This window comes from Sesamum indicum, linkage group LG3 (assembly GCF_026168435.1).
Source record: "Sesamum indicum cultivar Baizhima isolate 11 linkage group LG3, ASM2616843v1, whole genome shotgun sequence".
Taxonomy (NCBI): Eukaryota; Viridiplantae; Streptophyta; class Magnoliopsida; order Lamiales; family Pedaliaceae; genus Sesamum; species Sesamum indicum.
This window is the reverse complement of record NC_142659.1, coordinates 3,355,144-3,380,619: the sequence shown is the minus strand read 5'-3', so window position 1 is coordinate 3,380,619 and position 25,476 is coordinate 3,355,144. Positions and strand designations below refer to the sequence as shown.

The 25,476-nt window shown below is 31.7% G+C and overlaps 2 protein-coding genes and 1 long non-coding RNA gene across 4 annotated transcripts; 2 read left to right on the top strand and 1 right to left on the bottom strand.

The window, feature by feature from the left end:
* The first annotated feature begins 1,240 nt into the window (after nt 1-1,240).
* Nucleotides 1,241-5,315, top strand: LOC105157135 (strictosidine-O-beta-D-glucosidase-like). Its single transcript, XM_011073444.3, has 13 exons — nt 1,241-1,431; nt 1,535-1,604; nt 1,866-1,924; nt 2,005-2,080; nt 2,184-2,261; nt 2,364-2,451; nt 2,992-3,328; nt 3,405-3,517; nt 3,594-3,805; nt 3,920-3,954; nt 4,051-4,159; nt 4,266-4,374; nt 4,881-5,315. The coding sequence occupies exons 1-13, from the start codon at nt 1,318-1,320 to the stop codon at nt 5,119-5,121; spliced, it is 1,641 nt and encodes a 546-aa protein (XP_011071746.1). The 5' UTR covers nt 1,241-1,317; the 3' UTR covers nt 5,122-5,315.
* A 1,601-nt stretch (nt 5,316-6,916) lies between these two features.
* LOC105157136 (uncharacterized) lies at nt 6,917-9,513 on the bottom strand. 2 transcript variants are annotated; one of them, XR_847420.3, is made up of 4 exons: nt 9,216-9,513; nt 7,787-7,865; nt 7,514-7,621; nt 6,917-7,404 (listed from the first exon to the last, which is right to left on the bottom strand). It is a non-coding gene; the product is annotated as an uncharacterized LOC105157136 (long non-coding RNA). The 2 variants fall into 2 exon arrangements; XR_847421.3 differs by lacking the exon at nt 7,787-7,865 and having other exon boundaries at nt 9,216-9,509.
* Nucleotides 9,514-20,660: 11,147 nt separating this feature from the next.
* On the top strand, nt 20,661-24,882 carry LOC110011237 (raucaffricine-O-beta-D-glucosidase). The gene is made up of 14 exons (XM_088879221.1): nt 20,661-20,933; nt 21,037-21,106; nt 21,379-21,437; nt 21,525-21,600; nt 21,704-21,781; nt 21,872-21,959; nt 22,504-22,840; nt 22,912-23,024; nt 23,101-23,312; nt 23,428-23,462; nt 23,564-23,672; nt 23,775-23,883; nt 24,366-24,756; nt 24,791-24,882. Exons 1-13 carry the CDS (start codon nt 20,790-20,792, stop codon nt 24,616-24,618), a joined length of 1,683 nt encoding a protein of 560 aa, XP_088735347.1. The 5' UTR covers nt 20,661-20,789; the 3' UTR covers nt 24,619-24,756; nt 24,791-24,882.
* The last annotated feature ends 594 nt before the right edge of the window (nt 24,883-25,476 follow it).

Here is a 25,476-nt window from a genome sequence, read left to right as displayed (position 1 = left end):
TATACGACTAGAAATTAATAATCATTGCATTAACAAAGAAAATATAAATTATGTATATAAATTAATATTCACTAGCATGAATGTACATATATAAACATATATATATTATTTTCATTCAAAAGTTTAGGTAATAATTAGTCTTTTTTATTATAAAAAGATTATATTTTTGTTTTGCATTAAACTAATGTCTACTACTTATAAAAGCATTTTAAAAAATTTTAAAGCAAAATATGTCAAGAAATAATTATTTGATTCTAATAGTATCATACACATTTTAATTATTTTACCAATAAAAAATCTTATTATACGAAACATCCTAACATCTCATTTTATCCAAATACTTTAAAAACTTATTTTTAGAATAAGATCCAAACTTATAAACTCCTGAAACATAAAAAATGTTTACCCAAACACCCTCTAAATTGTTAATAACTCCCCATGTGCGCATACACAGAAAGTCAATCCATCTATATATGAGGTGTAACTATACAAATATTAAATGTCAACTAGCACTTGTGTATACTCAAGGGGAAATAGTATTTTTGGTCCGATAAGTTAGATCTATTTTATTTTTGGTCTCATTTATTACGGGATTCGTACTTTTAATATGTAACTTACAAAACTTAACACTTATGGTTCTCGTCTACTTTTTCGTCTATAATTTAATAGTGTATGCCACGTGCTGGATTAAGTTTTTTTTGTTGGAGTAGAAATTAACCCTTCTTCCCACAATAGCATATTAGCGCTCCACTTGGTCTATATGATTCACTTGTGGAAGACATGATTCCTTATGTTGCTTTTATTTGACTTTAACTTACAAAAATATGGGAAAAATGAGACTCAATTTTTGTGAGAGAAGAGAGATACTCCCAATTCTTTGCCCTAATTTTCTGTAAGATTTTTTTTTCCCCTAAAAAATATGTAGTTATATTTCCCCATAAAAGTGGTCTCAAGGTGGATGACGCGTCAATTCTCCCTCCAGCCAGAAATGCTTAACGGGGCACGTGTTAGGTACACGTGACCCACATCATTAAATTGTAGACGGAAAACTAAATAACGACCAAAAGTACTAATTTTTATAAGCTACGAGACTAAAAGTACTAATTTCATAATGAATGGGACCAGAAAAGTAAAACGGGCCTAACCTATACAATGAAAGATGCTATTTCCGCACTTCTATTATTGCTTCAACCTGGCAGCAACTATAAATAGGCGCAGCTGCTCTTCATTTTTCATCACGGCTAAGTCCCTCTAGCAGTAAACAATTGTATAAAAAGCTATACTCTTTCCCTGTCTCTTTGATCATACTTTGAGAAAATGCAGGCCAACACTCTCAACTCTGCCCCAACAATCCATGAAAATGGTGCCGGTTTAACCCGTAGTGATTTCCCTGAGGGTTTTATCTTTGGAACTGGCACATCTTCCTTTCAGGTATTTGATTAATTTTCACACAGTTACAAGAATAATTACGTAACTCTGCTGTATTTAGGTTGATTAATTTTTTATTGTTGTGTATGTTTTACGTATTTTTCAGGTCGAAGGAGCTGCTGCAAAAGGCGGTAAAAGCATAAGTGTATGGGATGACTTGACGCTGAGAACTCCAAGTGATTACGTACCTTTGATCTTTTTTTAGATTTTCTTATCTTTAAATAAAAATTTTAGTTTGTACTTGTGTACGTGTGTGTGTTTATATAGGCTTACATGCGTTTTTTGTTTCGTAATTTAAGTTAGTTGGTGTATTTCATCCTTTAATTTATAGTTCTTTTTTTTATCGCAGTCACTCTTCTTACAAAATCAAGAATACATTTAATTCATATATTACATTTTCAATGATATATAATAATGAGGTTTAATGTGAGCGACAGATTTGATTGTGGATGGATCCAACGGAAATGTTGCTTGTGACGGGTACCATAGATACAAGGTATTAAACTATTTATTTATTAAATTTTGCGATAGTGTGCAGATGTACTGCATGCTTATTTTATTGCATGTATTTTGCAGGAAGATATTAAGTTGATGAAGAACATGGGCTTTGATTCCTACAGATTTTCGATTTCATGGCCAAGAATTCTGCCAGGTAACCAGACTAGAAGATGCATGGTAGAATTCGGACAGTCGATTATATTGCAATAATCAATAATACGTTTCGACTAACTGTACTAATTAATAATATGTAATAGGCGGAAGAACTTGTGCTGGAATCAACAAGGAAGGAATCGATTACTACAATGATGTCATCAATACTGTGTTCGATCACGGTTGAAATCCACTCTACACATCTCAACCCCTTTTAATATGATGTCTTATTTTCTGGAGCAATACGATGAAGTACTAAACTGACTTCTATCATTTTGATGAAGGCATGAAACCCTTTGTGACTCTCTTTCACTGGGATATTCCTAATTGCTTGCAACTGGAGTATGGTGGCATGTTGAGCGATAAAGTAGTGTGAGTTACTAAATTTTTACAGCTCAGTCTACATCTCATTCGTTGCACATTAGCCAGATCACTCGAATTGAAGATGTTTTCGAGTAAACATGGCGATTGAATTACACTTGTTAATACAATTGATATACTTTTATTATCGTCATCTCGAGAAAACTTATAGATATCATGGAGGGGCACACCCAGGTGAACTGGTTGTTTTTAGAGCATAAAGTTTGGACAATACATTTTTTAATCCCATTATAGAAAAGTTGTAACACTTTCGATTCCATTATAAATATAAATAACTATATTCAAACATTAATTTATTATTTATATAAAATAAGTAATTTAAATTTCCCCTCCTAGAACACTCAACTCCAATGAGTTTTTCCCTCCAAGTGGCCACTTAACAACCACATGCAATGCATGTGCCTTACGCCGTTAATTTTTCAACATCATGACCATGTTTTACAAGTTTAGTTCAACGGGGCTAAAAAAGCATTATACCTATTTTCGTCTCCTACGATGTATGAATGATATATAACTTTAATGATCTTGCAGGGATGATTTTGTAGAGTTTGCAGAGATATGCTTTCAGGAATTCGGTGATCGGGTGAAATTCTGGACAACGGTAAACGAGCCATGGACGTACGCGGTGCGTGGGTATACGCCTGGTGATCACTTCTTAGACATCAATGCTGCAGACAAGCAAGGAGAAGTAGGGCGCTTTCCTGCTCATAGAGCTTGCATACGAATGAAACGATTAGACTCCACAACTCAGCCCAAAAGGGACACTTGGTTTCTTGTGAATGATCCGGCCAAAGATGCATATACCGTGGCAAGAAATTTGCTTCTTTGCCATGCGGCAGCAGTTCAATCGTACCGAACCAATTTTAAGGTGCGTATGACATAATTATGAATACAAATTAAATAGTTAACATTTAATTTCAACTTACTGAATGTACGTAGCGCAGGTAGTTCAAGAAGGCGAAATAGGAATTGTTCTTAATTCCAGTTGTCACTATCGATCTCAACTGCTTTTGGGCGATGAATCAGTCAAAAGAGCCTATGATTTTATGATAGGCTGGTACGTTTATTTCAACGACATATCTTGATTTCAATCATATATGATCGTTGTATATGACGGGAAAAATTCTCTACAGGTTTTTGGAACCCGTAATATATGGCCAATTTCCAAAAACGATGTTGGATAATGCTAAGGCCAACATTGTCCCTTTCTCAGACAAGGAAACACAACTGCTCAAACGTTCGGTTGATTTTTTTGGTCTGAATTACTACACAGCAGATTTTGTTGCTACTGAGAGTAACCCTCCAGGTGTTGGCTACCCTGCAGATCAACGTTGTATTTACAGTTGTAAGTTAAAGATTATTTATATTAAGAACCCCACTCTTCATGCCTTTTTTTTGCTTCAAATACAAATTGATATACCTCTTAGTTAAATAAAATATTCCTCTCATTTTCATGCAGCTTACGACAAAAAAAATAATCCAGTCGGAGAACCCGTAAGATTTCTAATTTATTTTATAAAAATAATTAAATAAATTTTAAGATATATTTTTTTTTAACTAATCTTACATTTGTTTCTCTTCTGTTATTAGACTTCTTTATCATGGTTGTATATGGTTCCAAAAGGATTATATGACCACATGGAGTATCTAAAAAAACAATATGGCCAAGACTTGCCTCCTATGTACATTACTGAAAATGGTAGTATTTTGTTATTGTTATGCTATATAAATTATTTTCTATTTCAATTTTATAATTACTATGAATTTCTTACAAATGATCCAATCGTTTATATATATATATATAGGAGTTGCCGATAAAAATGACTCTGCGCTCACAGCTAAACAAGCTTGCGCAGACACAATAAGGACTCGATATCATCAAGAGCATCTCGCCTATCTTCGAAAAGCAATATAGTAAGTTTTAAGATAACCTCTTTAGTTTTACTACCTTAAGTTTCAAATCATTATTATTAGCGAAATAAAATTTTTGCGATGGTTGTAGGGATAACCATGATCCAAACCAAACAAACGTTACGACTATAATGACAAATTTTAAAGTTATCATTAAAAATATATATTAAATGACAATAATTTCGATTTTATCGCATGATAAGAACCATAACAAGTAGCCACTATTAATATTTTATGACACATCTATATATGATGACAATTTAATTACTTATAATAAAAAAATTATAGTGACAGTAATTATTTATTGTCACTATATATCTGTCGCCAATCCTTGCTACTAACAACGTTTATAAAATAACTATAATCCGCATTAAGAATATGAAATCCATTATTGCAACAAAATAAAAAACAAATCTTTGTCATTAAATAAATATATAATTAGTGACAATATCAATACTTCTCTTTTTTTTTTTTTCTTTTTGTGCCGTTAATATTCTCTTCTTTTGTAGTGAATTGCAGGTTGACGTAAGGGGCTATTTTGCTTGGTCGTACTGTGATAATTTTGAATGGACCGACGGATACACAGCGAGATTTGGTTTGGTCTACATAGACTATATAAATAACTTGACACGATACATGAAAAATTCAGCTCTGTGGTTTATGAAGTTTTTAAAGGGGCGACCAACTTCAGAGAAGAGACAAGTTGAGATGGATTCAGAGCGTGGATCCAAGAAAAGGAGAGGTACATAAAAGGTTTGATCTCTTTGGAGATTGTGAAAAAATTATGTACTAAGTACTTTTATTTCGAATAGGAGAAAATAAGGAAGCATTGTTATGTTCCCATGTTGTCGGAGGATGGTGTATTTCCCTCTATGTGTTATTTTCTTTTGCTACTTGTTTTATTGTACGAAATTTCCATAATGAAAATTAAAAGTTTATTCTCATATGGTTTCTTTTTATTTATTTATTTATTTATTTATTGCATGATTTAATCAACACCATGAAAGAAATTTTCACTTTTATTTACTTAAGTAGCTATGTATTTGCTTTTGGTTCACTTCTTGAAGTAAGTAGAAAAAATAACATTCTTAAAAAATTCAATTCTTTTTAGGGTTTAATTATACGTAATTCTGTTAAAAATATAAACTCACACTTTTTCAGAAAAAACTTTAAAATTTATATTTATATTCCTTTTGAAAATATTTGATCTAAAATATTGATATCAGCAAACAATTTAAGAGAACTTCCAATATTACCCTCTTTATTTGAAGGTATTATGTTTTAGGGTTAAATACACTTTACTACCCTCAATTATGCCGTAAGGTACTGCATTCACCCCCTTAAATTAATAAAATATAACACTTAACCCCTTGAGTCAATTAGTTGAAATTTTTTCCCTCATATCGTATATTTTTATATTGCTTCTAATGTATTTGAGTGTTTTTTTTTATATATTAAATCAACATCAACAAAAGAATTAAGAACACATTTTATGTTAAATGCTTTTGTGTATTTTATTATTCCCACTTATTATGTGACACTTTAATCTTTAAAATGTAAATTATATAAGTTAGTATAGTTGAAATATATTGTTTTAATTAAGAAATATTTGAAGTTCAATATAAAGTGTAAAATATTAAACAAACTTTGTGTATTATATATGTATATATATAAGGGTAATTTTATCTAAAAATTTAGCCAAAAGGGATAATACTACACTTATTAATTTAAAATAAATAATATATTTGGGGTAAAGTGTATTTCACCCTATTTTATTTAATTTATTTAATTCAAAAATAAGAGGGTAAATAAAAATTTATTTAATTTAAGAGATAATTCACGAGGATAATATACTATAGGGCTGCAAAATGTATTTAACCCTAAAAGTATACATAAAAATATATGATGTATTATTATAATAGAAATATGGTAGAGTTGGCTTGATTGGATTAGGTCATATTCATATTGTGATTAAAGTATGTACAAGACCAACACTGTGATAATGATTTTGGTTTAATAATAATTTTATTTTAATAAATCATTTGAAAATTTACTATGTTTATACAAATGTTTTGGTTAATTCACTACAAGAAAATAGGGTATCAGAGACGGAAATTTCCATCTCTGAAAGTAGGATTTCCGTCTCTAAAACAAATTAGAGACGGAAAAATCCGTCGCGGAAGTCCGTCGCAGAAGACCTCGTCGCTAATAATTTAGCAACAGAAATATTCCGTCGATATATCTGAGACCGAAAATTCGGTCGCTAATTCTGTTGACAAAAAAGAAGAAAATTTAACTGTAATCCGTCTCTGATTTCCGTAGGTAATCCGTCTCTGATTCCGTCGATAAAGGTAAAATAATTTTCGTCTCTGAAATGAAGAAAATATTCTGTCTCTAAAACCTGACAAATTTTCGTCTCTAATTCGGCCTAAAATTTAAAAAATTTTCCGTTTCTGTACCCAAATTAATATCCTGGTCATTATACCATCAAATATACATTCCATCAATACCAAAATCTGAATTTCCCAAACAAGAACAACAAATATTAACAAAAAAGATACTCATAATACAACAACACTAATATAATTGATGTCATCATCCAAATACTACCAAATAATATCAATGTCTACTCCCAAGTCAACAAACATAAGTCAAAGTACAACCCAAATCAACATACACTAAGTCATAAACAACCCAAATCAACATACACTAAGTGATAAACAACCAACAAAAAAAATAAACTAATTATCTTTCCTGGAATGTTGTTGCTCCTGTTGTCCCGACCCACCAGCAAATTGATGGTTTGTGTATCCCACATCTTGAATTAATTTTCGAACTAGTTCTTGTAGGTCTGCCTCCCTCTTCCGAGCCTCTTCATCCCTCTTTCGAGCCTCTTCCTCCCTCTTTCGAGCCTCTTCCTCCCTCTTTCGAACTTCTTCAAGAGCAATTTCAAGCAATTTTTTATTTTCTTCTTCTCATTTTGAAAATTCCTCCATAACTTTTGTTAACTCATTAATCTGCAAGGTATTCTTCCTGTGCAAGTACATTACATACAAAGGAACATTTATGTAATAAAAGTCTAACAAAATTTCTCAACATATATACTAATCAATATTTAAATCCAATGACAAATTATACTTACACTAATTCTTTTGGATTTGTTGTCGATGAACTCCCTGATTCCTTTGTTCTTTCTATGGCATCTTTGAAATAGCTCAAGATCAGTCACTTCTCTACCAAGTGCTTTTTCCTATAGTGTACAAAACAATATTAATCCATTTTTTACTATGTGTAAATGCGCATCACTCCGATTCAAAAATCTTGTGTTGCTGCATTTAGATCATGGACATTTGATTTGTCCATTATTCAGAAATCATGGGTTATTAAAGGCAAAGTTCAAGAACTCCTGATCAACCTTTGTTACGAATTCATCTCAAAGAAACCCATTATCATCCAAGCGCCTCCACATCCAACTACGGTCAATATTCATTATTCTGCAATTTTTAGAGAAAGGAGGCTAGATGAATTAACCATTATTTTGAAGATCATGGTTTTTTATCTACTGATATAAGAAAAGTCCCAAAATTTAAAGGATCTGACATCAAAATGAAGTGAGAAATGCTAATCACCAAATAAAAAAGAAACAAGTGAAAAAAGAGGAATAGGAATAAAAGATCTCAGATTAGGCCTAATTATAACATTTAAATACATGTGTAAATTAAAGTATCTCAATCTTAATGAAGAATAAGATAGTCATCAAAAGATTCAGGAAAAAATGATTTTTGTTTGATGAAGAAACTATTACATACATGCACAGTCTATAATTAATACTCCAGTTCTAGAAAACAATGATGTGGTATTCTAAGAAAGAGAGAGAGAGAGAGAGATCGCAGCAGAATAATTGCTTTGGTACTATTGTTGGTATCATATAATGGTTGAAAGATGTAATTGGTGACAATTAATGTTGTTGGTTAACAATTTGAAAAACAGAGGTTTCGTATTAGTTTCCCAAGTTTGTGGATAGAAGCACTAAAATGTATGAGTGGACTGGAGAATGAATAGTTGGAGGAATTGGTTCTGAAGTCTCCTTCACACTCTCAAACTATCAACCTACTATTCATAGTTACAAATGGAATATTATCCTGCTCAGCAATATGAGATTAATTGGCCTTAGAGAACAACATTTTACAAGCAATATTAATGAATAACCATTGTCTGTTTCTTTCACCTATGATTTAGAGAACAACATTTTTGCAACTCTTTTATGTAGGTGTAAGTTGCAATTATGTTTTTACTGCTTCCTGTTTTGACTTGGTGCTTTCATATTTTTGGAAAACCAATCATTCCACTGAGAGGATAAGGTATAGTTAGCTCACATCTGATGCACTAATTTTCCTGGCTCCCTAATTTATTAGAATTTGTTGTTAATTGTTTCAGATTTTTGTCTTGCTAAATATTTATATTTTTAGCAAAAAAACATTCATTCTAATATTGTTTTTCATTATTAACCAATACATGGTAACATTACAAATAATTGAATTTTCAAACGTCTTCTCACCTTAGTTCAAAATTCTCAGTAATGTAACACAACAGTGAAAGCTTCTCTTTTGATACTTGCATCTTCTTCTTACAACTAGCCTGTTATCAGCTGGAAGTTTCATCGGGAAATTACTATATATCTAACATCCATAAAAATTATGTTTGCCCCAAGTCTGCTATCAAGATCTACGCAGAGTCTACCCAAGTACACTATCGGCCAGCGAATAGTCTACCCAAAGCAGAGTTCCAACAAACCCAAAAAAAAAAGAAGAATAAGTAAAATGCAACAAAGAAATAAGGATTACCTGGAGAAGCCGTACTCGTCGCCTTCCTCGTTGCCGATTTACCGTCCTTGTTGCCGTGAGTTTAATTTGGGGCTAGGGTTCTAAGAGATGGGTTTGGAGAAAAAAATGAGAGGACAAAGATGGAAGCCGTACTCGTCCCCGTCCTCGTTGCCGACCTGCTGTCCTTGTTGCCCTGAGTTTGGAGTTAGGGTTCTAAGAGATTTGGGGAAGAATTGAGAGAGGAGAAGGAATGGAAAAGAAACACAAAGTGAGAGAGGAGGAGGAAGAAGAACGATAACAAGAGAGAGAAAGAGGTGAGTTTTTTATTTTTGACTTTTTGTATAAATATTTATTTATTATTATTATTATTATTGTTATTATTATTATTATTATTTTAAATCATGAGACATACATCATAAAAAATTTACATAGATATAGTTGAAATTAATATATGTTCACAATCTGCAAAATTTATATATTTATAAATGTTATTATAACATTGATATAACTATCATCTTATATTATTAAACAACATGGGTTAATCTGGCTATCAAAATTCAGATCAGACCGTTATATAAAATATACGGATGTCGAGATATCGTACTTGAAACATAAGAGTAATCATTCAAGAAGGTGTATCGTTGAATCATACCATGTGATTTTAAATCATACCGTCCGATATGATCTAATGGACATAGTCTTGTATATATTTAAATTTCGTATGAATCAGGTACTTGGATTTTAAGAAATCATAATTATTGATTAAACTTTTTAATCTCATTATATATAAAATAAAATAATAATTAGAATTGTTCAACTATCATCATCATCATTATTATTATTATTGTTGTTGTTATTATTATTATTATTATTATTATTATTATTATTATAATTTTTTGATTAATTCATAAGAATTACTAAATTTTGACATAAATTTATAAATAATAAAAAATTATAAATGAATTACTTGTCAATTTAAGAAAAATATAACATAATACAAATATATATTAAAATATAACATAAAGTTTATATATGTCATATTAAATAATAATTTTAATTATAATATAATTTACTAAGTTGTTGATTAAATTTATTTTTATATAAAGATTAAATGTATAAATAAAAGTACCATAATTTATTATTATCCAAAATAAAATATATGATATTGATTAATAATTATAATATATGGTCAATTTTGATTATAAAATTTATCAAATATTAAATATAAAATAAAATATATAAAAAATTCAAAAATAAAAATATATATAAAAAATAAAAAACAAGTTTACTTTTAGTTTTATTGTAATTAATTAAAATTAAAAATACATTATAATTATACAAATATATATATATATATTATCATGTTATATAATTACAACTTAATTATTACATAAATAAATAAATTCTTATTTTTGTGTTTTAATATTTTAATAAATAAAAAAATTTCTATTTACACCATCAGAGACGGAAATTTTCATGGCTAAATTAAATAAAAAACTAGCTACGAAAACAGAGACAGAAATAATCAAGTCTTAGCTATCTCGATTTTTAAGCAATCATTTAACAGTATCAGCGTCGGAAATAGAGATGCAATTTAGCGAAATTATAAATCTGTCTCTAAAGTAAAAATTATTAATAATTTATCATAAAAGGATTTCCGTCTCTGATAAAGACGGACGGATTTTGTTCCGTCTCTAAATTTTGGTCTCTGATACCCTGTTTTCTTGTAGTGATTTAACTTTTGAGGTATGAATCAATTAAAGGTACAAATTATATATCTAAATAATATAGTAATATATGTTTAGAATCTGGAGCTTAAAAATATAAATTATAGTATAATAATAAATTACAAAAATAATATATATACATTTGTATAATATGGATATTATTTAAATGATTTCCGAACATGGCATGGTATTAATATCAGTCTACATATATATAGCAGATGGCTTTGGTCAGAGGCAAGTGAATTTTGATCAAATACTAATTTTTGATAACTTAAATTTTTTTAATTGTACTATTTTTTATTGAATAGAAATTTTATTTATTTTAAATAGATTAAAGTTTGTGAGTTCGAGTCGTACGAATATAAGTATTTGGTTTTTTTTCTACAAAAGTATGTTTTATTTATTTATTTTTGTTTACTTGAATTTGTTGGTTGATTTAAAGATACTAATGTATTGTATATTGAATGTTGTACTAATAGTATGTTGGTTGATTGGTGCGATCATATCAACACTAATGCATCGGATCTCATCAGAACTCTGAAGTTAAGCATGCTTGGGTAAGAATAGTACTAGGATGGATAATTCTCTGGGACGTCCTCGTATTACACCCCTTTAAAAAATGTGTTAAATAAAATAGTATGTTGGTTGATTTAGAACTGTTGATGTATTTTTTTTTAAAAAAAATTAGAGTTTTATTTTTATTTTTATCTATATGCACCAATTCAAAATACTAGAAAAAAAAATAAATGGAGTAAAAATCATAGTAAATAATTTTTACTCACCACGTTAAATAATCGATACAAAACATAGATTTTCCATCAAGAAAAAGTTATTTGCCATGACTAAGAGCCATGATAAATAAAAATCATAGCAAATATTTTAGCCACCCTCGCAGATACAATGGCCAACAGCTGTTGCATGGTGTGATCAATAACTATTTGTTACAACTATTTATTTTTAACCATGATTAAATATTACATTTTTTGTAGTGAAATCTTATCTCCAAATTTAGGATACAACACAATTTGTAGTTTATCTTAAATAGAATTATATTTTAGGATTGTTTTAACTTTTAATTATTAAAAAAAATTATTGGTTAGAAACCACATCCACTTTATAACTTTACTTTGTTTTTATATAAACAAATTCACATATCCAAAATCTTATCCTCAAAATTAAGATACTAATTTAATATATATTTATCTTAAATAAATTCGTATTATAAGATTATATTTTATTTTGTAATTATTATAAAAATAGTGAATTGATTAGAAACCTGATGTGCTTTGAATTAATTAAAAAATTAAGCTCATATATTTATTTAATTCATCTATACACACATATATATTGCGAAATTATATTTTCGCCCCACTAAATATGGGTCTCCACTTTTGGTCCATGGTTTACCGATTTGACACATGTAGTCCCAGAAATCCTAAAAAGTAACTTTATTTAACAAAAATAAAAAAAATAACTTCAACATAGATATTATTTTTTTTATTTTTATTTATAAGTACTCATACTTTTATAATATCTTATTATAAAATTTAAATTATATCAAATTAATGAAAAAATATTCCACAAATTGCTTTCCTTTATTCGAAGAGAGGTCCTTTCAAGTTTTTAAATCGTATTTTCTCCTAATTATATAGTTATTATATTTTTTCTAATTAATATTAAGATGTTAACTAATTTTGTTTAATTACTTATTAGTTACGAATAAATCTCTTTATTATAACTTGTTTATACACACAAATCCATTATTATATGAAAATTATACAATTGGAATAACAAAAATAGAAGAAACATAAAACAAGGCAAATAACGAACACTTTTATAATATACATAAAATAAATAGTCTAGAGTGAGGAAAAAAAATTGATATTTTAGAGCCAAATTTTTCCCTCCATAAACGAACTCCAAGGTCTACAGGCTATTTCCCCCCTCTTACGCTCGTTGAGTCATTAACTAACAACACGTAGTTGGCTTGTACAGTTCCTATTAATACTTAATCGCAATTCGCAAAGGTCTAACAGTGTCCCTTTTTAAGAGTTTTGAGATTACATATGTTAAATTTGTAAATTATGAGATCAAAAGTGAACACCCCTTATCTCGTAGAACCAAAAATGCATTTTCACCTATATATATTGAATGGTGTCCCAAAATATGCAAAATCCATGAAGGAACCCAACATGAGAAAAGCCCAAGAAGGATTCGAAGTCACATGCGCCAAAGGAGGAAAAGACCTTAACCCCCAAAGCCTTAGTAGGAGCCATTGAGTGAAAAGGATCGAGGAGGCCCAACAGAGCTCACGGAAAGTCTAGGAAGGTTGCTGGTCTGGTAGCCACATCAGTACTTGGAAATTCCCCCTCACACATGGCCTAGCCTTAGGCGGACAACTCAGAGGAATGACAATCTCCCTGCCACGGAGGACACCCAAGAATCTAGGAAGTCAATCATCCCCTAGGAATCTAGCAAGCTTTATACCAAGAAAGAATCCTATTGGATCGGCGGATAAGTCTTCAATGGTTAAGGATCCAAAATGAAAGTTTCCGACGATATTGGAATTTATCGCCTACCAAAAAGGGAACGACTCTCCAAAACAAGAGGCAAGGGTTATAAAAAGGGTCCTTTCCCCTCGGTAAAGGGTAACATTTTCTACACACAGAAACATTATTGCACAAATACTGAAACAATGAATAATTATCCTACTTTACACTTTCTTTTCAACTTAATTCTTATTTCTATCATTATTTACTAACTTGAGCTTCGGAGTGTTGATGCATTTTTTGTAGATCCCCTTTCCAAGACTTGTGAAAAGTTAGACCCAAATATCTTAAGTTGGACTTACCTAAACAAGCAATTTTTTGCTCGTATCAATAGTGTCGTCTGTGGGAATCATAGAATTAAGACCTGAGAGTCATGAACGTACCTAACATTGGGATGAAGAATCAAAACTATGTCAACTCTCAAGTTGAAGAATTACATATGGTACTGAGGGCACCCTTGGCCCCTACTGGTCGCCGAGCGGAAGAGCCCGTAGATCCAACCCTAATAGCATTTCATTAGACACTTCTTCTGGGAAGCTATTACGCATCCCACTGGAGATTCTGTAGCAAATGATTGTAGTGACAGTACATACGCACAACTACTTCCCAAGTACCTCTAGCAACTCCCCCAGCCACCAAGAACCCTAACTCGCTGTAGGAGAAAACCTGGTGAACTTGTCTCAGGACCCCCAGCTTAGCAAAGAGAAGCCAGTCCCCACCCATGGGAGGATGTCCTGAATTAATAGATAGCTCGGAGCATCTCCAATGAGGACTGCAAAGTGTGCAGCACCACGTCCTTGAAGTCCTCTTCAGGGGAGCAACGAGGTGTCCTTTTCAGTTAGTAGGTCATGGCTGACGAAATCACTTCTAATTGTTGAACCCGAATTATGTGGAGTACAACGGTTCCACAAACCCTTAGAAGCATTTATCACTGTTCGAGAATGCAACCCTACTTCAACGCTATACTAATAGTGTTAAGTGCTCATCACCGTGTTTGCTCGAGCAGGTCAGGAATGGTTTAACCAATTATTGTTTGGTTCAAACCAAACTTTCCAAGAGTTTCACTCCATTTTCCTTCATTAATTTGCTAGTGGTAAGCGACACCGAAAGATGAACATTGGCCTCTTCTTCATCCAGCAGAAGGTTTTGGAGTTCTTTCAGCTATTCCAGAGGTGCGTGTTAGTGCTTTCTCATCAGGATTGCTAGACAAAGACTTCTTTAAATCTTTGGATAAAAAATCGACAGTAAACATTGGCAGCCTCCTGGGGTGGGCAGAAAAATACATCATTATAGGGGAAGCTCGAGCCTCTAACAAGGAAGGACAAGAAAAACGAGAAAAGATGGCAAGGAAGAAGGTTCTTCTATGAAACAAAAATTGGAGTTTTTAGACAACAAGTCCCCTTTCCAGAAGGAGTATCCCCCATACACTCCCTTGAACGTACCACATCACACAAGCACTAATGCAGGTAGAATGTAAAGGACTATAGCCTGTCTGCGAACGACTAAGGATTGTCTTTCTTGCCTCGGTCAATCAAGTTCTATCATTTCCATAATTAGTATGGACACACAACAAAGGAATTCCAACATGAAAAATGAAATAGAAATATTTATCCATAATGGATACTTGGAGAAGTTTGTTTTCAGGAAAAATGACACAAGGTACTGGTCCTTATCAAAAGCGTGATGCCCCTAAGGGAAAGGTGCATGAGAAATCCAGCCCAAACCCCTAAGAGGGGAAGATCACAAGCCCTCAATGGAGAGGTGCCCTGAGGAATCTAATGCCCCTCGTTAGGGGGTCATTCGTATGATAGTAAAGGATCATCGGGAGGAGACTTCCACAGGGCTCAAAAAGCCCAAATAAGAGAATTGGAAAGAGAATTCCTTATGTGTTGGCATAGAAACAACCACTGAACCCCTATCATTCAGTTCGAATCTACTAAAACACATGGGTTGGCTTCTCCTCATAATGATGCTTCAGTTATCATAGCCACGTTAGCAAACTACGAAGTTAGTCAGACATTCATCTATTCGGAAATTTTGGCTGACATTTTCTTTGCGAGAGCATATGATCAAATGCAACTGGGAGACACTCCGTTGGAAGCTATTGGCACTTCCTTGTACGGTTTCTTAGAGAAAAGGTCCGCCAGCTTTACCCTCTCGCTAGGGGAAGAGAGCCTTGACGAAGGACTTGTATGATGAAGTTTCTATTAGTAAATGTCTCTTCATTAAAATTAGATACAAGGGAGATCATACTTAATACCTTCCAAGATGTGGTATCTACGTTCCATATGAAGATCAAATTCCTTGTCCATAAAGGAATAGGGAAAGTAATAAGTGATCAACTGTAGGACTGAATATTATGTTGGAGCAGTCTACAAAGGATAAAACTAAAGCTTCCTGTATTATCCTCAAGAGGAGTCCTACAAATGTAAAGGGAAGGATCTTATACTTGAGGAAGGATTAGCTCCCGAGGAAGAACCCCAACCAAAGCCCCTCCTATGGAGGACTGCTAAATATCAAATTAGTCCCCGGGCACCTGTTAAAACCACCACGTACCAACTCCCAATTAGAGCAAAATCAAAGAAGAATTGGTTCTCTACCTCCAGTGCAATATTGCTATATTTGCATGGACGCCTCAAGATTTGGAGGCATTGGCCCAGTGGTGATTATGTATCACCTCAATGTAGACCATTTGATGAGACCCATCAAACAAAGAAAAAGACATTTTGGCCTAGAGAAAGATAAAATTGTACAACAACAGGTGGATAAATTATTGGCAACTGGCCACATTAAAAAAAATTTAGTTCCGCGAGTGGCTATCAAGCATAGTACTAGTCCCTAAGCTAAGGAACAAATGGTGTATGTGTGTGGACTTTCGACACCTTAATAAGGCCTATCCCGAGGACTTCTACCCCCTCCCATGAGTTGATCAACTGGTTAACTTTACCTCGGGGAATGAGCTCCTCAACATGATGTATGCCTCACAGGTACCATCAGATAATGTTGGCCTTTAAAGACCTTAAGCAGGGCATTTTCATTACCTCCTCAGGGGATTTCTATTACATTGCTATGCCCTTTGGACTCAAGAATGCCTAGAGTATTTACAAACACTTGCAGATAAAATCTTACGATCCCAATTGGGAAGGAACATGGAAGTATATATGGATGATATGCTGGAAAAAAAAAGTAAAAATGCAGGTGATCATGTGACAGATCCTAAAGAAACATTCGGAGTCCTAAGAAAGCATAGAATAAAAACGAACAAAATGCATAAAACCCCCCTATATTTTAGAAAGTATGCAAAAAACACCCTCTTGTTTTCAGAATAGGCTAAAACTCTCCTCCTGTTTTGTTTTAGTCAGCAAAAAAAACCTTCATTCTGTTAGCAACTAACGGGAAGTGGAAGGAATGCGCGTCTACTGTGTTTAGTAGTCATTTTCTGCGGTTTAGGTTCATATTTAATGACACTTTGGACTAAAATACCCCTCTATGGGTCTATATAACATACAAATGATTTTTTGGCTTATTTTGTGTGTTCTTTTTGTCATTTCTCACCTTGAAAAATAAATTAAATTTTTTCATATTAAATTTAAAATTGAAATATTAAATTAAATTATATTTAAATTCAAATAATTTTATAATTGTTAATTATTAAATCTAACTATTATTTTTAATTAATTAAAATATATATTTGATTACAATAATTATTATTAATTAGCCAAAATATTTAATTACTATAATTATTTAAAATATTCTTAATCAACTAAAACATATTTTAATTAATATAATTAAAATTAATTAAAAAATTAAAAAAAGAGGAAAAATAGTGATTTTTGCCCTTTTTTGCCTGAAACTCGCCGTCCGGATGAATTTTTTACGGCCAATGGTACCATTCGAATCCTCTTTTCAAGACAAACATTTTCATACCTTCAATTTGAGTTTTCATCAATCATAGAGAGTGGGCTCAAGTCACGACCTTCGAACATGTTTGTCCTTGATTCATCTCCGTTCGGTCGAATCTCAGTCTCAAACCACCACCATCAGACTCGTCTCTTCAAGAAGATTCTAATGAGACCGACCTCACTCAATTTGGTAAAGAATTTACGGAGATACGACGATTTTAATAAATATTAGCCGCCGACGATGAGAATGGGGGGAAGCCGGGGGGTGCTAGGTGGGTAGTTAGTTTTTTTTTAAAATATATAATAATAATATATTTTTAAAATTTTAAATTATTTATATATAGTATAAGTTAAATAATTTATTGAATCTAAACCTTATATTTTTCTAAAATCTAACGGTTGAGATTAATTGAATAGATCTAACAATCATTATTTGATCAAAAAAGATCTAATGGTCATTAATATAAGAAATAATATATAATAAGTAAGGGTACAACGATCATTTTTTAAAAAATTAACACCGTTAGTTGGATTTAACGATAATAAGAGAATTTATTTTGCAAACTTTTTAAAACACAGAGGGGTTTTATGCATTTTATCCTAATAAAAATATAATGTGGACAAATGTACTTTTGAAGTAAAAGGCGTTAGATTCTTAAGATTGATTGTGATGGAAAAGGGTATTGAAGCAAAACCCCTTCAAAATTAAGAAAATATTCAATGTGAAGGCTCCCTTTCATATGAATGATGTACAACACATGCTGGAAAGATAGAGACTTTCAGCCAATGTATTTCCGAGTCTACCTTTCTCTAAGGTTTTGAGTAAGAACGCATGCCGGAAAGATAGACTTTCAGCCAATGTATTTCCAAATCCGCGGAAAAGAGTTTACCTTTGTCTAAGGTGATGAGTAAGGCTAATAACTTTGAGTGCGGCCCGGGATGTCGACATTATGTTTGGTTTTAATTTTAACTTATTTTGATGTGTTTTGTAGAGATAAAGAGAGAAAAATAAAGATAAGTAAGTATGTGTTAGAGATAATGTGTATTTTTGGATTTGTTTTCTGAAAATAATATAAAGGAAAAAATATTTTTTAAGTCCGTCAAGTATGCCCAATTTTAGTTTTAGTCCTCTAAGTATGGTCATTTTTTCTTAACTCCAGTAATTTGCAAAATTGATTACATTTAGTCATCCGATGGCTAGGATTTATAATTTGCGCGTAAAAGTGACATGGCTGGACACCTGGATGCGTTTTTGTTGATTTATATTCCTATGTGGTTAAAATCATGAGGTGGAAGACAGGTTGACCATCTTTTGGAGGGAAGAAAGGTGACTTTTCCCTGCAAAACACTTTTTCTAACCAACAAAATATATTTTCTTCTCTCCAAGCTTGGACAAACCCATTTCTCTCCCTCATCTCTTGGCTTCAATGTCTTCTTCTATGGAAGGACCACTTTTTTGCTACTGCGGAAAGAAAGCAATGGTCCGAATTTCTTGGACTAATCAAAATCCAGGAAGGAAGTTCCATTCTTATCAAGATTACAAGGTAATAATAAGCTCATTTTTTTTTCCCTAATCATTGTTTTTAATTTTTTTTATTTTTTAAATGAATTTAATTTTGTAGAGAGAAGTGTCTGTCCAGGCAGCATACAAGCCACGTACTCTCTCATGTGGCCTAACACGTGGTTAATTGGCCGAAAATTCAACTAATTTACACGATGGTAAGTTTCAAGTAAATTTAAAATTTTGGCTCGAAAAAAAAGTAGAAAAACCTTCAAACGGACTAAATCTAATCAATTTTGCAAGTTACTGGAGTTAATAAAAAATGGGCATACTTATAGGATTAAAAACTAAAATTGGACATACTTAACAGACTAAAAATATATTTTTCCCGAATATAAAATAAGTATGGTATGTTTGATATTGTTTAGTAGGAGACAAAAACTAATGTTCATTGTCAAATCATGTATCTTTTATATATATTTATATATATGTGTGTATGAGTATGTATATAATTTTAATATTGTAGGATTTATAATTAGTGTAGACTTATTTTGATAAAAAATAAATAAGTCATTATTTTAAAACATCTCACCAGAAAAAAAAAATTCATATAATTTATTTGTCTTCACAAAAGAATTAAAATGAGATGATTATTAATAGCTCTTTCCACTTGTTACTATTTATAACATTTCATCAAAAATAACCCAACATTTAACACTTTAAAAAGCATTAACTCGTCCAAACATCTCATTGGTTACATTTTTATAAATTTCTAACCATCTTGTAAGGCTATTAAATCACACAGTAAATGGAAAAAGAAAGACGACATCGTAGGGTAGCAGCCGTCACATTTAGACATTACAGTAGAATATAAGTAGCTAAGACAGTTGTATGTTGGGTGGTAGTTTAGCTTCATTTTTTCATCTAATCTACACGACGTGATCCACGTTTTTTAAATACAAATTCTTTTGAGCAGATTGTGCTAGTAATATTTTTATTGAATTTAATGCAATTTACCCTCTTATGATATTACAAATGAGCTGATTACTCTCATGTGAAAAAAATAATAATAATTTACCTCTCTATATTAGTTAAAATGAAGCAATTCTCCCCCTATTTATTGAAAAAAATATAAATTCAAAATATTATAAATTATACAATTAAAAATTAATAATTATTGCAATAACAAAGAAAATATAAATTATACATCTAAATTAATATTCGACTAGTATAAATGTACTATTTATAAAAGCATTTTTAAAAAATTTTAAAGCAAAATATGTCAAGAAATAATTATTTGATTCTAATAGTATCATACACATTTTAGTTATTTTATCAATAAAAAACCTTATTATACAAAACATCCTAAGATAATATTCGACTAACTTATAAGATGTTGGATCTTATTTTAAATTTTTTTTTTAAAATATTTGGATTTTAAAAAAGTTTATCCAAACACGCTCTAAGTTGTTTATAACTCCCCGTGTGTACATACAAAGAAATTCAAACTATCTATTTATGAGGTGCAGTGACACAAATATTAAATGCCAACTACCACTTGTGTATAGTCAAGGTGGATGACGTGTAAATTCTCCTTTCAGCCAGAAATGTTTAACACATGTTCGGCGCACATGACCCACGCCATTAAATTGTGGGCGGAGAGCTGGATGATGACCAAAAATACTAATTTTTATAAGTTACGAGACTAAGAGTACTCATCCCACAATGAATGGGACCGAAAGTAAAACGGGCCTAACATATGAGATCAAAGATGCTATTTCCCGCACTTCTATTATTGCTTCAACCCGGCAGCAACTATAAATAGGCGCAGCTGCTCTTCATTTTTCATCACGGCTAAGTCCCTCTAGTAGTAAACAATTTTATAAGAAGCTATACTTTGATCATACTTTGAGAAAATGCAGACCAACACTCTCATCTCTGCCCCGACATTAATCAACACTCTCAACTCTGCCCCGACAATCCATGAAAATGGTGCCGGTTTAACCCGTAGTGATTTCCCTCATGGTTTTATCTTTGGAACTGGCACATCTGCCTTTCAGGTATTTGATTAATTTTCACACAGTTACAAGAATAATTACATAACTCTGCTGTTTTTAGGTTGATTAATTTTTTAAGGTTGTGTATGTTTTACGTATTTTTCAGGTCGAAGGAGCTGCTGCAAAAGGCGGTAAAAGCATAAGTGTGTGGGATGACTTGACTCTGAGAACTCCAAGTAATTACGTACCTTTGATCTTTTCTTAGATTTTCTTATCTTTAAATATAAATTTTAGTTTGTACTTGTGTACGTGTGTGTGTGTGTGTTTATATAGGTTTAAATGCATTTTTTGTTTCATAACTTAAGTTAGTTGGTGTATTTCATCCTTTAATTTACAGTTCTTTTTTTTTTTTATCGGAGTTCACTCTTCTTACAAAATAAAAAATACATTTAATTCATATATTACATTTTCAATGATATATAATAATGAGGTTTAACATGAGCGACAGACATGATTGTGGATGGATCCAACGGAAATGTTGCTTGTGACGGGTACCATAAATACAAGGTATTAAACTTTTTATGTTTTATTTATTAATTTTTGCGATAGTGTGCAGATGTACTGCATGCTTATTTTATTGCACGTATTTTGCAGGAAGATATTAAGTTGATGAAGAACATGGGCTTTGATTCCTACAGATTTTCGATTTCATGGCCAAGAATTTTGCCAGGTACCCAGACTAAAAGATGCATGATAGAATTCGGACAGTCGACAATATTGCAATAATCAATAATACGTTTCGACTAACTATGCTAATTAACAATATATAATAGGCGGAAGAACTTGTGCTGGAGTCAACAAAGAAGGAATCGATTACTACAATGATGTCATCAATACTGTGATCGACAACGGTTGAATCCACTCTTCACATCTCAACCCCTTTTAATATTTCTGGAGCAGTACGATGAAGTACTAAACTGACTTCTATCATTTTGATGAAGGCATGAAACCCTTTGTGACTCTCTTTCACTGGGATATTCCTAATTGCTTGCAACTGGAGTATGGTGGCATGTTGAGCGATAAAGTAGTGTGAGTTACTAAATTTTTACAGCTCAGTCTACATCTCATTCGTTGCACATTAGCCAGATCACTCCGAATTGGAGATGTTTTCGAGTAAACATGGCGATTGAATTACACTTGTTAATACAATTGATATACTTTTATTATCGTCATCTCGAGAAAACTTATAGATATCATGGAGGGACACACCCACGTGAACTGGTTGTTTCTAGAGCATAAAGTTTGGACAAAATATTTTTTAATCCCATTATAGGAAAGTCATAACACTTTCGATTCTATTATAAATATAAATAACTATATTCAAACATTAATTTATTATTTACATAAAATAAGTAATTTAAATTTCCCCTCCTAGAACACTCAACTCCAATGAGTTTTTCCCTCCAAGTGGCCACTTAACAACCATGTGCAATGCATGTGCCTTACGCCATTAATTTTTCGACATCATGACCATGCTTTACTAGTTCAGTTCAACGGGGCTAAAAAAGCATTATGCCTATTTTCGCCTCCTACGATGTTGTATGAATGATATATAACTTTAATGATCATGCAGGGATGATTTTGTAGAGTTTGCAGAGATATGCTTTCAAGAATTCGGTGATCGAGTGAAATTCTGGACAACGGTAAACGAGCCATGGACGTACGCGGTGCGTGGGTATACGCCTGGTGATCACTTCTTAAAAATCAATGCTGCAGACAAGCAAGGAGAAGTAGGGCGCTTTCCTGCTCATAGAGCTTGCATACGAATGAAACGATTAGACTCCACAACTCAGCCCAAAAGGGACACTTGGTTTCTTGTGAATGATCCGGCCAAAGATGCATATACCGTGGCAAGAAATTTGCTTCTTTGCCATGCGGCAACAGTTCAATCGTATCGAACCAATTTTCAGGTACGCATGGCATAATTATGAATACGAATTGACATTTAATTCAACTTACTGAATTAATCTACGTAGCGTAGGTAGTTCAAGAAGGCGAAATAGGAATCGTTCTTAATTCCAGTTGTCACTATCGATCTCAACTGCTTTTGGGCGATGAATCAGTCAAAAGAGCCTATGATTTTATGCTAGGCTGGTACGTTTATTTCAACGACATATCTTGATTTCAATCATATATGATCGTTGTATATGACGGAAAAAATTCTCTATAGGTTTTTGGAACCCGTAATATATGGCCAATTTCCAAAAACGATGTTGGATAATGCTAAGGCCAACATTGTCCCTTTCTCAGACAAGGAAACACAACTGCTCAAATGTTCGGTTGATTTTTTTGGTCTGAATTACTACACAGCAGATTTTGTTGCTACTGAGAGTAACCCTCCAGGTGTTGGCTACCCTGCAGATCAACGTTGTATTTACAGTTGTAAGTTAAAAGATTATTTATATTAAGAACCCCACTCTTCATGCCTTTTTTTTGCTTCAAATAGAAATTGATATACCTCTTAATTAAATAAAATATTCCTTTCATTTTCATGCAGCTTACGACAAAGAAAATAATCCAGTCGGAGATCCCGTAAGATTTCTAATTTATTTATAAAAATAATTAAATAAATTTTAAGATAATTTTTTATTTATTTATAATTAATCTTACATTTGTTTCTCTTTTGTTATTAGACTTCTTTATCATGGTTGTATATGGTTCCAAAGGGATTATATGATCACATGGAGTATCTAAAAAAAACATATGGTCAAGACTTGCCTCCTATGTACATTACTGAAAATGGTAGTATTTTCTTATTGTTATGCTATATAAATCATTTTCTATTTCAACTTTATAATTACTATGAGTTTCTTACAAATGATTCAATTGTTTATATATATATAGGGGTTGCCGATAAAAATGACACCGCGCTCACAGCGAAACAAGCTTGCGCAGACACAATAAGGACTCGATACCATCAAGAGCATCTCGCATATCTTCGAAAAGCAATATAGTAAGTTTTAAGACAACCTCTTTAATTTTACTACCTTAAGTTCAAATCATTAGTATTGACGAATTTTTCTGATAGTTGTAGGGACAACGACGATCCAAACCAAACAATCTTTACGACTATAATGATAAATTTTAAAGTTATTATTAAAAATATATATTAAATGACAATAATTTTGATTTATCGCATGATAAGAACCATAACAAGTAGCCACTATTAATAATTTATGACACATCTATATATGATGACAATTTCATTATAACAAAATAATATAGTGACAGTAATTATTTGTTGTCACGATATATTTGTCACCAATCCTTGTTAATAACAACGTTTATAAAATAATTATAATCTGCATTAAGAATATGAAATCCATTATTGCAACAAAATTAAAAAAAAATATTTGTCATTAAATAAATATATAAATTAGTGACAAATTAATATTCTCACTTTTTTTTTGCCGGTAATATTCTCTTCTTTTGTAGTGAATTGCGCGTTGACGTAAGGGGCTATTTTGCTTGGTCGTACTGTGATAATTTCGAATGGACCGACGGATACACAGCAAGATTTGGTTTGGTCTACATAGACTATGCAAATAACTTGACACGATACATGAAAAATTCAGCTTTATGGTTTATGAAGTTTTTAAAGGGCCACAAGATGGGGCGAATTGCTCTACACAAGACACAAGTTGAGACGGATTCAGAGCGTGAACCTAAGAAAAGGAGAGGTACATAAAAGGTTTGATCTCTTTGGAGATTGTGAAAAAATTATGTACTAAGTACTTTTATTTCGAATTGGAGAAAATAAGCAAGCATTGTTATGCTCCCATGTTGTCGGAGGTTGGGTTGTATCAATGCTCCCATGTTGTCGGAGGTTGGGTTGTATCAATGCTCCCATGTTGTCGGAGGTTGGGTTGTATTTCCTTCTATGTGTTATTTTCTTTTGCTACTTGTTTTATTGTATGAACTTTTCTTAATGAAAAATAAAAGTTTACTCTCATATGGTATCTTTTTATTTATTTATTTATTGCATGATTTAATCAATATCATGAAAGAATTTTTCACTTTTATTTACTTAAGTAGCTATGTATTTGCTTTTGGTTCACTTCTTGAACCAAGTAGAAGTAATAACACTCTTAAAAAAATTCAATTATTTTTAGGGGTTAATTATACGTAATTCCGTTAAAAATATAAAATCATACTTTTTCTGAAAAAATTTTAAAATTTAATTTATATTCCTTTTGAAAATATTTGATCTAAAATATTGATATCAGCAAACAATTTAAGAGAACTTCTAATATTACCCTCTTTATTTGAAGGTATTATATTTAAGGTTAAATACACTTTACTACCCTCAATTATGCCGTAAGGTACTGCATTCACCCCCTTAAACTAATAAAATATAACACTTAACCCCGTGAGTCAATTAATTGAAATTTTTTCCCTCATATCGTATATTTTTATATTGCTTTTAATGTATTTTGAGTGTTTTTTTTTATATATATATTAAATCAACATCAACAAAACAATTAAGAACAAGTTTTATGTTAAATGCTTTTGTATATTTTATGATTCTAACTTATTTTGTGACCTT

Coding starts and splice junctions, on each gene's coding strand:
- LOC110011237 (XM_088879221.1), top strand. CDS start 20,790: ATGCAGACCAACACTCTCATCTCTGCCCCGACATTAATCAACACTCTC. Junction 21,601..21,703: donor ATGGCCAAGAATTTTGCCAG/GTACCCAGACTA, acceptor AATATATAATAG/GCGGAAGAACTTGTGCTGGA. Junction 23,884..24,365: donor TATCTTCGAAAAGCAATATA/GTAAGTTTTAAG, acceptor CTTCTTTTGTAG/TGAATTGCGCGTTGACGTAA.
- LOC105157135 (XM_011073444.3), top strand. CDS start 1,318: ATGCAGGCCAACACTCTCAACTCTGCCCCAACAATCCATGAAAATGGT. Junction 3,955..4,050: donor ATAATCCAGTCGGAGAACCC/GTAAGATTTCTA, acceptor TTCTGTTATTAG/ACTTCTTTATCATGGTTGTA. Junction 4,375..4,880: donor TATCTTCGAAAAGCAATATA/GTAAGTTTTAAG, acceptor CTTCTTTTGTAG/TGAATTGCAGGTTGACGTAA.